The sequence below is a fragment of the Rhinopithecus roxellana genome, chromosome 21 (genome assembly GCF_007565055.1).
Source record: "Rhinopithecus roxellana isolate Shanxi Qingling chromosome 21, ASM756505v1, whole genome shotgun sequence".
Lineage (NCBI taxonomy): Eukaryota > Metazoa > Chordata > Mammalia > Primates > Cercopithecidae > Rhinopithecus > Rhinopithecus roxellana.
In genome coordinates this window covers 44,257,633-44,269,952 of record NC_044569.1, presented here as the reverse complement: position 1 = coordinate 44,269,952, position 12,320 = coordinate 44,257,633, and the positions used below count along the sequence as shown (strand labels likewise).

At 36.9% G+C, this 12,320-nt stretch overlaps 1 protein-coding gene across 1 annotated transcript in view; it reads left to right on the top strand.

Moving 5' to 3' along the window:
* The window catches only part of DCC (DCC netrin 1 receptor), a 1,242,672-nt gene that overhangs the window by 1,137,703 nt on the left and 92,649 nt on the right, over positions 1 to 12,320 (top strand). The window contains exon 22 of the mRNA XM_030926166.1: positions 1,260 to 1,325. Within this exon, the coding sequence (XP_030782026.1) occupies positions 1,260 to 1,325 (66 nt within the window). The remainder of the gene's footprint in view (positions 1 to 1,259; positions 1,326 to 12,320) is intronic.

Below are 12,320 nucleotides of genomic sequence, written 5' to 3'. Positions count from 1 at the left end.
ATTTATCTTGTTGCTTGCTAGAAATTTGACATCCTAACTTCAGCTCTGACTTGACATCAAAAGAATTTTTAAAATTGTGAATGTAGAGTCAGTTAACAGGATTCTAAGTTGTTTCTTGGAAGCTGTTTTGCAAATGAAATGATAAGATCTTGGAAAAGCTTTAGTAAGGTCGTGTTTGTTATGCAAAATAAAGTCACAAAATCAGGACTTGAAAGTTACAGAGATGAAGAAAACTGAAATATATAAATGTGAGAAAACAACCTATGTTATTGTAGCTGAGTGTTCTGGTTGGCTTTCTCTATGTCATTCACTGATTGGAACTCATTTCAGAAATAACCGTTTTAAGCAAATAAAATAGAAAATTACCTATATTCTGGTCCTTGTTTGCATACGGATTCACTTCTCAAATGTTTTACATAAGTAGTCTACCTAGATATTATAGAACTCAAAATCTAATTGAATAATTTCAGTTCTATGAATGTATCAATAGAGAAAAAGATTATCTGTGGTGAAACACCATTAATTAAATTTTGGATGATAGTATAATTACTTCTGGTGAATTTCTGGCTCATTTCTCTTAAATACTACTTTCACATCTGTTATATACCAAATGGAAGGCAGAATTTCCAATAATGCTGTACTGAAGGAGCTTTCTTCCCTTCATGGTGTATTTGCAGGAAATAGTCAGACCATACGGTTTGTGACATAACCCCCACTCTTACGTCCAATGTGGAATTTCATTTCCAGGTACTGTATTTGACAGTTATCAAAGAGAATACCCAAAGCCCAGTTATAAGATGAAATGTGCTGGCCCCTTGTAGGATAATAATAATTTGCCATAAAGTCTTGTCAGATGTGTGACTGTGTCTGCAGGACCTAAGAGCCAGGACCTGAGTTGTTTCTGTTCTAAAAAGTTCAGAAGAATAGTGTTTAGATTGACACTGCTGCTGCACCTTTACTAAAAGACTCTAATAAGAATATTGGGAGAAATAAAAAGAATGGAGGATGACTTATCAGTGAAACATTGAATTTAGCTTAAGAGCGTTTACTTTTCTGACTTGTTTTTCACACACATGGAAAATACCATTTTCTTACAGGTGTAAGGGTATGACAATTGGCAGGCTTTCTTGGGGGAGGTCAAAGTAATCTGTTCTGTTGTTGTGTATGTTAAAAGGTTTATTCTTTTTGTCTGTTCTTTTTGTTTCATTTGTGCCTTCATGGTATGTACTAACATTGTGACATGCTCTCCCAATGAACAGGTCGTCATGGAGATGGAGGTTATTGGCCAGTTGATACTAATTTGCTTGATAGAAGCACCCTAAATGGTAAGTATATAAATTAGGTAATATTGAATTAGTTATATTAATTAAGTGGTTAGTTCAAGAGTGTCTGAGGCAAATTTTCTATCAACTACAAGTGCCAGGAAGCTTGCATTTAGTGTCTTAGTGGGATAATAGAAACATGAAGTTATAAAAAAACAAAACAAAACAAAACAAAAAACCTCTAGCACATTCTACCAGGAGATGATGCCAATAAGAGTTGACAAGTGTATAAAAAAGTAGTCAGAGAAGCCCAGCATAGAGCATTTTATAAATGATACAAAGCTATTAAATACCAAGATTTTTAAATGTTACACTATATTTAAAATGTTTGCAGGAATCTGATTTTATTTAAGAGAAGTGATATCCAAGGTTGGTTGAATTGAAACCCACTCAGTTTCATATATTAAAGTTACTTGGATTTTTGCCTGTAGAGTACATTAATTCTTCAAAATCCTGTAGCATCTTAGGGCTAAGTTTTCTTTGTGTTGTCTAGATTAGACATTTATTTCTGCTCATCCTAGTGGAGCATGCCCAAGTATCTGCTGGCTTTAAGGATGACCAGATGAAGGTAATACCTAGAACTCCACGGAAGGACAAGGTTGATGTGGGGACTGCATTCCAGGATCTTATCCTTAGTTTTGCTGAAACAAACTTTAAAAGGATGGATTAATACTGGCCACATTTTCAGGGGACTAATGTATTTATTAGGCCATTTTACAAATTTTTAAAAAATTATTGCTGTTGTTTGGTTTGGTTTACTAAAAAGACCTTCAGATACTCAAAATGTGAAGATGAACACTTGCATACCCATCAGCAAGGTTAAGATATGAAATATACAGCATGGAATTTAAATCTCTTTTATGTCTGTGTTTTCTCACATGCTTCTTAACACTGTTCCTCACTCTGATATAAGTGTTCTAATTTGATGTTTACTACATATGTATAGGTATCCCTAAACATTATACTGTTTTACAGTTTTGCAAATTTATAGAAATGATATTGTATCCTGCTACAACTTGCTTTTATTTTTAACCTAGTTTTGAAGATGTATCCATGTGTTTACAAATAGCTCTCACTCATTTATCTTGGCTGCTATATAGTATTCTATTTTATGAAATAACAAAATTATTTAACCATTTTAGCAGGTTTTCATAAGAAACTTGATTACTGAACTGATAAATTTCCATTTGTTTGATCTCCTGTCAAAAAATCCAGAAAGGAAATCAAAATTTCAATCTAAAAATAGTTTGCTGCATGTGAAATTAGAATAGTGGTGTGAATTAAGTGATTATTTCTTATCATAGGCTGTGATAATCTAATGAGACAGTTTTCCCAAGAGGATATATGTGTGTGTGTGTGTGTGTACACCAAATGCTTGCATCAAAGACTTAGCATTATCTCTCCTCTGGCCAATGGTAGGTTTAGAAATATATTTTCACCTCTTGACTTCTTTTTGAATTGCCTGGCAATACCTTCCTCTGCTATTAATGCCTTTTACCGAACCAGAAACACATAGAATGTCTTATGTTTAAACTTTGAGTCCATTTCTGCTGCTATTAAAAAATACCTTAAATTTGGGGTAACTTATAAACAACAGAAATTTATTGCTCACAGTTTTGGAGGCCAGGAAGTCCAAGATCAAGGTGCCAGCAGACTGGGAGTGTGCTGCGGGCTCATTTTCTGCTTCACGGTTAATGCCTTCCAGCTGTGTTCTCCCATGGTGGTTGGAAAGGGTGAGCAAGCTCCCTCAGGCTTTTTCTAAAATAAGGGCACTAATACCATTTATGAGGCCACCACTCTCATGACCAAATTATCTCCCAAAGGCTCCACCTCTTATTGCCTCCCTAACAGGGATTAGGTTTCAACATAAGAATTTTGGAAGGGCATGAGCATTCAGAACATAGCAAGCTTCCCAGGATGCTCTTTCCAAGCTACACACAACTTCCTATTGTCTCTTAGACTCCTCATTTTCCTTCATTTAAATAACATGACTGTCCCTGGTAGATATTTGACTTTCAGACACTTGTTTTAACTAAAGCCTTGCTCTGTCAGTCCCTAACATACCCAATAGATAGTTTACAAAGCACACAGGGTTGGGCGTGGTGGCTCACGCCTGTAATCCCAGCACTTTGGGAGGCCGAGGCGGGCAGATCATGAGGTTAGGAAATTGAGACCATCCTGGCTAACACAGTGAAACCTCGTCTCTACTAAAAATACAAAAAAATTAGCTGGGAATGGTGGCACACACCTGTAGTCCCAGCTACTCGGGAGACTGAGGCAGCAGGAGAATCACTTGAACCCAGAAGGTGGAGGTTGCAGTGAGCCAAGATCACACCACTACACTCCAGCCTGGGCAACAGAGCAAGGCTCTATCTCACGAAAAAAAGGGGAAGAAAAAAAAAAAAAAGGCTCACGGAAGGAAGGTGAAAGGAACGACTTGTTGAGGCAGAAAACAGACCCCAGGCCATGCTCCATAAAATGGGTATAAGTAACGATAATTGCCTCCTCCCAACTTTGCAATTTCATTTGCTCAGTCTCATGCTCCAAATTTTGTCTTAAATTTCAACAATATGCCAAAAACATTATATGTATTCAGTCAGTCAGTCAAGAAATGCTACTAAGCCCTCAGCGAGTGCAGGGCACTTGCAATGAGCCATGGGAACAAACTGAAGGACAGACCACTGCAGGACCAATACACCAGCAGGGTTAATTGCCTGGGTGGACAGAGCAGAAATATACACCCCAGGAGATGAGAGAGGATGAGAAAATCCCCAGGGATATAAAGGAAGGCAAAAAAAGGAAGTTGCTGAAATTGTTTGGGAGAAACATAATTGTTGTATTTTATACTCTGAGATACAGAGCTTCTAACTTTGGAGGTCATGCAGGAAATTAGCATTGTCCCCTTTAGAATCATCCCACAAAGCCAATTTTAAGATGCTATTTCTACAAGGATTTTCATATTAAAATTCATTCCCAGTCAAGGGAATACGGATATGGGACAGTACTTTTTGAAGAGACATACTGCCAGAAAATTAAAGAGGGAATTGGTATGAGGAATGAGAAAGAGAAATCATCCTGTAGGTTTCAACCACTACTGGGCAGTGGTTATGAGGCTTAAAGCTGGGGCAAATGTAAGCCACAGACACAAAACTATGTGCTCTCTTAAACTGCATGCCCAAAAGGACTCCCATATTGGGAATAATTGCCAGATATTGCAATTAAAAATATAAGGAGGCCCAGTAACATTTGAATTATTTCTGTGAGTAATAGATAAAGAAAAATTATATGAGGGATTCCCATCTCAACGTGCACATACATCTCAAGGTATACATGAATAAGCAACTAGAAATAATTCTAACCTAATTAGGCCTCCTGTATTTTTAATTGTGAAGTCTGGACGTCCCAATTTCAGATCAAATTCAGAAGTTTGTTATTGACTATTTGAAGTTGCTAGTCAAATTAAAATGAATTTTTGGTCGAAAAGAAATCCGAGCCCACATTTGACATGAACATATAAGTCAGCAATCACTTTCCTTTTCAAAGGTGTTAGATGCTAGATGAAGAGAAAGAGAAATCCACATCATTGTGTTCATTTTTGTTTTACCATTTAAGATTCCTAGTGAGAAAAATAACCAAAATTAAATTTGACCTGGTAAACATTATCTCACAGGAGTAAGTCATGAGGATAAAATAGACCAATGCCATTCAGTGGCTTTGAAGCAGTTTAGATGCATTATTGACATTACTCTTTCCCAATTTTCTGCATCATTTAATGATGTTTTAGGGATTTCATGCTAAATGAATGAGATGAAAAACGTACCTGAAATATTTATAGATTCCCTACTGGAATAACAAATTATTGCAGGCTGCCTGGCTGATTAAGGGGAATTGATAACTTCAGAGAGCCAGGGATGGTAGAGGCCAAACTTTATCTGCTTCCTATTCTAGTTTGCTAGCAAACAAATGATGATAAATATATAATATGACTTTAGCCTTGGCTATTACAAGCAAATCAGCAAAGACATCTGGAAACCCCAGATTTCTAGTTAAATTTGCTAATGTTTTAAGCTTTAAGAAGAGGGTATGTTTTCCAAGTAGATGTGCAAGTGAGGCCCCTGAGTGATAAAACTCCAATTGCACCCCACCCTTATAAAGCAGGCTACATCAAAACATTTAAAGTCTGGGTTTTTAAACCTTGTATACAATAAAATTTCATACATCTCCCCTTAGAGTGACAGAATTATAGAGGTTTCCTAGCTCCCTCTACACTTGCTGGATTCATTCTTCAAAGCATTGTAATAGAATAATGGCTTACTGTCAGGATACTCAAGCCAGTTGCAAATAAATTTAGACCTCGCTAATCATTTACTTTCTTTTACAGCATGCCACTCTTTTAAAAATGCACTCTTGGAATTCAAATAAAGAAAAACAAAGCTATAGTTCATATTTACTCCTGTAGTTGGAAATCCTTAATTAAATTGTAGAATAGGAAGAGGCTTCCTAAAATATTTTCTGATGGCAGGTAGAATCAAAGCTAATATGAGGTGATGTGGTAGTATTTTTCTTTTATGATGCATTCAATTTTAGATTATGGTCCACATTCTTAATGCAGAAAAATGTTCAATATCTGAAAATGTGTTTTGTGGTTTGTATTTGTATATATGATAGGAACTATGAAAATTACTTCAACATAATCCTGCCTTTCTGATTAGAGAAGATAAAATGGCAATTTCCTTTTTTCTATAGCTCTACCTATAATTTGTAAAATCAGTGTAACAAGTTTGATTAGAAGATCTATAAACCTCTTAATAGTTTTTTATTGACCTCAACCTTTAAAGACAGAGTTAAACTTGACAAATTTTAAAACTTTGACACAGCAATGTTAATAAAAAAAATCAACATTATTAATTTTTAAATACTCAGAATCATATTAAGTGCTCTATAAAACTTGTCAGAAAAAAAGGAAGCGGTTTGCTCTCTATTTTTGGAAACCTGGTTTTTTTTTTTCAGAATTCAATAACATTTTAACCAATGTAAATAAAGTATACATAAAACTCTTTCCACATTTCTATAAAATGATCATTATAAGGTTGGTAACTATTAGAAGACACCCAACGCTATACTCAGCAGAAATCTTAATGCAAAAGAAAAGATACGGAAATAAAATTTTACAGCCTTTTTCCAGATGAAAAGAAAAGATAACTAGAGCAATCTGAGGTCCTAGGTTCTAGTTCAGTGATTACAAGAGAGAGCTAACCTATCATCCACCCATTATCTTTATCCCAAAGGATTTTTAAAAGTCCTAGTCTAAGCCCAGATTCTAGACCTGACTTTGTAGAGCTTAGAGCTGTGTGACAAAGCAAGTCACTTAAACTCTGGATCTCAATTTTCATCTGGACATAGAAAGTGTTAAGCTAGAGCAGTACTTCTGAAGCTCACCAGCATTAACATATAAGATTGGATTTTTCTTTGTTGTGGGCACATGTCCTGTTCAGGATGTTTAGCAGCATCTCTGGCCTTTACACACTAGATGCCAGTAATATTTCCTCTCCCCCATGTTGTAGCAATCCAAAATGTCTGTAGACATTGCCAAATTTCCCCTTGGCAGAGAGGGAATCTTCCCAGTTGGAAACCACTGAGCTAGATTAGCATACCCTATAGGTTGCTCCAGGGTACGTGGGTCCTCTTGAGAAGCTCTGAGAAAATCAATCAATCAATAAATAAAGTGTCTCATTGTCAAATAAGCATCAGGGAAGTGGTGTGGCACCTCCCTATCCTTTTGTCAGGCCTTTGTCTTCTGTTTGAAAAGTAGAGGTTTTAGCCTTGACAGTGCTTCTCTGCTCAGTTTTAACCTCTTGATTTTGGTGATCTCATCCTTTCCCATAGATCGAAATTCCATCCATGTGCCAACTCCCAAATGTATATCACTAATGCAGAGAAAGATCAATGTTCTGGCTGTTTCTTTAACGATTATCATGAGATCTTCACCCTGACATATTCAAGATTAAACTTTTGCTCCTCTCTTGTTGAGCCTTTCCTTTCACCCTTTCCCTCATCTCAGACATGAGGACTACCACTTAGGCCTGAACTTGATTCTCTCATTCTTTCCTCCGCCATACCCAACCGGTGTTGTGCTCATTTGCTTTCAAACTATATTGCGTAACTGGCCACTTTGCCTGATTGTAATTACCACTGTCTCAGTTCAAGCTATCATCATCTTTCATTTAGAGAACTTCAGTAACCTCTTAGCTGATCTCCATGCTTCCACCACTGGCCCCTCTCCACACAGCAGCCAGAGTGGTCTTCTTAAAACAAATCACGTCTGTTTCTGGCTTGCTGAAACCCGTTAGAGGGTCTGTGATTGCATTTAGGATAACTAAATGTAATCTACAAGACTCAGTATAACTGGGTCCTGTTTCTCTGTCCAGCCTCCGCTTATGTCATTATCCCTTTTTCTGACTGTGTTCCAGGCACATAGCCTGCTCTCAGTTCTGTTTAAAGGAATAGGAGCTGGTGCTTAGCAATAACTCATGCTTCAGCCTGTTGCTTTCATAATGAGTCCTTTCATGAGCCCCCACCACCAGCCATATATTCTCATTGTTATAACTCTCTACATGAACCTGTCTACTTTTCTTTTTAGCACTAGTTATAATTGTAATTTTATATAAGCATCCCTCCTTTTATTGTGCTTCACATGATTGTGCTTCACAAATACTGCAGTTTTTCCAAATTGAAGGTTTGTGCTAACCCTGCATCATGCAAGATGATTGGCAACATTTTTCCAACAGCATGTGCTCACTTCATGTCTCTATGTGACACTTTGGTAATTTTTCTAATATTTCAAAGTTTTAAATTATTATTATATCTGCCATGGTTATCTGTGATCAGTGATCTTTGACATTACTATTGTAATTGCTTTGGGGCACCACAAACTGCACCCATATAAGATGGTGATCTTCACTGATACATTGTTGAGTGTTCCAACTGCCCCACCAACCAGCCACTACCCTGTCTCTCTCCCCCTTTTGGGGCTTCTCTATTCTCTGAGCACAACACTGTTAAAATTAGGCCAATTAATAACCCTACAATGCTTCTAAGTGTCCAGGTGGAAGGAAGAGTCCCATGTCTCTCACTTTAAAATTTAAAAGCTGGAAATGATTAGGCTTAGTGATGAAGACATATCAAAAGTCAAGATAGGCTGAGAGCTAGACCTCTTATGCCAAACCAAGTTGTAAATACCAAAGAAAAGTTCTTGAAGGAAATTCAAATTGCTATTCCAGTGAACACATGATTGATAAGAAAGCAAAACAGCCTTATTGCTGACATGGAGAAAGTTTTTGTGGTCTGTATAGAAGATAAAACCAGCGACAACATTCCCTTCAGCCAAAGCTTTATCCAGAGCAAGGCCCTAAGTCTCTTCAATTCTGTGAAGATTTATGGAGGTGAGAAGCTGCAGAAGAAGAGTCAGAAGCTGGCAGAAGTTGATTCATGAGGTTTAAGAACAGAAGCTATCTCTATAACATAAAAGTGCAAAGTGCAACAGCAAGTATTGATATAAAAGCTGTAGCAGGTTATCCAGAAGATCTAGCTAAGATAATTGATGAAGGGGGCTGCACTAAATAAGAGATTTTCAATGCAGACAAAATAGCCATATATTGGAAGCAGATGCCATTTAGGACTTTCATAGAGAGAGGTCAATAGCTGGCTTCAAAGTTTCAAAGGACAGGCTGACTCTCTCGTCAGGGGATAGTGCAGCTGGATATTAAGTTGAAACCAATGTTTATTTACTATTCTGAAAATCCTAGGACCCTTAAGAATTATGCTAAATCTACTCTGCCTGTGCTCTATACATGGTACAACAAAGTCTACATAACTACACATCTATTTACAGCATGGTTTACTAAACATTTTAAGCCCACTGTTGAGACCTATTGCTTAGAAAAAAAGATTCCTTTCAAAATATTACAGCATGTTGACAATTCTCCTAGTCACCCAAGAGGTCTGATGGAAATGTATAAGAGATTAATGCTGTTTTCATGCCTGCTAACACAACATCCATTCTTCAGCCCATGAATCAATGAGTCATGCTGATTTTCAAGTCTTATTATTTAAGAAAGATATTTCATAGATATGTCTTCCAGTTGCCATAAAGTGTGATTTCCTCTGATGGATCTGGGCAAAGTAAATTAAAAATGTTTTGAAAAGGATTCACCACTCTAGATGCCATTAAGAACATTTGTGATTCATGGGAAAGAGTCAAAATATTAACACTAACAGGAGTTTGGAAGAAGTAGATTCCAAACCTTACAGATGGTTTTGAGAGGCTCACGACTTTAGTGGAGGAAGTAACTGTGATCGAAATAGCAAGAGAACCAGAGTGATAAGAGGAGCCTTGAAGAAGTGACTGAACTGCTGCAATGTCATAATAAAGTTTTAACAGATGAGGAGTTGTTTCCTATAGAGGAGCAAATAAAGTGATTTGTTGAGATGAAATCTACTCCTAGGAAGATGTTGTGAACATTTTTGAAGTGACAATGAAAGATTTGTAATATTACGTAAATTTAGTTGATAAAGTGGTGGCAGGGTTTGAGAAAATTGACTCCAATTATAAAATAATTTCTACTATGGGTAAAATGCTATCAAATACATCCCATACTTTGGAGAAATATGTCATGAAAGGAAGGGTCAATTGATGCAGCAAACTTTATTGTTTTCTTATTTTAAGAGATTGCCACAGGCTGGGCATGGTGGCTTATGCCTGTAATCCCAGCACTTTGGGAAGTCAAGTTGGATAGACATTTGAGATCAGGAGCTCAAGACCAGCCTGTCCAACATGGTGAAACACCATCTATACTGAAAATACAACACAAAGGCACCTGAGGCAAGAGAATCTCTTGAACTCAGGATGCGGAGATTGCAAGAAGCTGAGATTACACCACTGCACCCCAGCCTGGGCGACAGAGCAAGAGTCTGTCTCAAAAAAAAAAAAAAAAAAGAAAAGTAAAAAGATTGCCACAGACACCCCACCTTCAGCAATTCCCAGCCTCATCAGTCAGCAGCCATCAACATAAAGGCAGGAGCCTCCATCAGCAAAAGTTCTGTGACTCACTTAAGGTTCAGCAGCATTTTTTAGAAATGAAGTATTTTTAAATTAAGTTGTGCCATTTTTTAGATGTAATGCTGTTGCACAGTTAATAGACGTATAGTGTAAGCACAACTTTTATATGCACTGGAAAACCAAAAAATTAGTGCAACTTGTTTAAGCATGGTATTTGCTTTATTGCAGTGTGTGGAACTAAACCCATAGTATTTCTACGGTATGCCTATATTTATTTCCCTCATGATTCGTTGAACATCTACCTTTTCTAGTAAACTGCAAGATCCATAATCATGCTTCTTTTGGTTACAACATTGTATCTCCAACATCTAACTGGATCTTCAATATATATTTATGGAATAATTGAATCTGTTTTCTACCATCCCTGCCCCAACCTTCCTGGCAATTAACAGTTCACACCAGTATATTAAAAATCCAAATATTTTTTAAAAATAAATATATTCTGAAAGTTAGTTGTTCAAGGAACTATACCCCCATGATGCTGATAAATATCTTATTTTAGGGAACAATGGGCTAAATTATCTGTAAATTGTCTTCCAGCTGATTGATTACAACATCTTATTTTAGGGGGAAATACTTTGAAATGATCAAGGCCATATGAACTTTGGTTCAAATTCAAATGCGTATAAAATTATTATGATACATGTAGAGCTCAAAGTGTTCTAATAATTATAAAGCCATTATCAGGGTAAACTGCAATTGTAGGACTGAAGTTCAACCCCCAACTATACACTTTCATTGGGCCTCTTTCCTTCCTCAAAAGTGAACTTGTCATTCTTATGTTCACATTGTTTACCTGCCTATTGATATCGTAGCTATTGGGGCACAGTCATTACAGCCATTGTGCCAAGGGGATCAGGTCCTTAAAGCAGGAGCCAGGGATCCTAGAGTCAATATCTAACTTTCCTTTCAATGATAGTTAAGTACTCAGAGCTTTGGTCTATCAGTGAGCTTGCTGCAGAGTGTTTATGAGAGCAAAATATAAGAAATACAAAACATTTTTGACAGTCTATAAAACTTTATAAAAACAAAAGTTAATAAGCCAATTTTTTAAATATTTACTGTCTTTATAAAATATATGTATTTGCTTTATTAAATTTAGAAGGAAAAGGCTGAAACATTTTACCATAATCAAACATCATGAAAATAAAAAAATAAATGGAATGCCCGTGGGATTGTAGAAAATTTGACTCCTTTCTTACTAATTTTAATGGAACACATCTAGGTCTTGATTACTCAAACACTGGATACCCATACTATTATGCTAACAGCAGAGACAGATATGTTATGATACAAGTTTTTTTTTTCCTTTCAACTGGGAACATTACATAGGATAAAATACATTGGGTGGACCTAGTGGTTCATGCCTGTAATCACAGCACTTTGGGAGGCCAAGGCAGGAGGATTGGAGGACCCTGTCTCTACAAAATAAATAAATAAAAATTATCCTGGAATGGTGGCATGCACCTGTAGTCCTAGCTACTAGGGAAAATGAGGTGGGAGAACTGCTTGAGCCTAAGAGTTCAAGGCTACAGTGAGCTATGATTGTGCTACTGCATTCCAACAGTAGTCACAGAGTGAGACCCTGTTTCTAAAAAAGGAAAAAAAAAATTCATTGAGCCACATCATAATGTCTAACGAGTGCCAACTTTGTGACAGGGCTTGTGGTCACTGTGGTGCAACCATTATCTCATTAAATCATCACAGTGCCCTCTGGGATATTTACAAGTCTTTGAATGACTTCATATAGCTTCCCCACTGAAGCCGGAAAGGGGGCAATGTCACTTGCCCCTTCTGGAGCCAGGCTCCCTCCCAGATCTCCTAACTGCACTAATCTAGGTTTGGGAGCTCTAAAATTTGTTTCTAATTTGTAGCAGTCT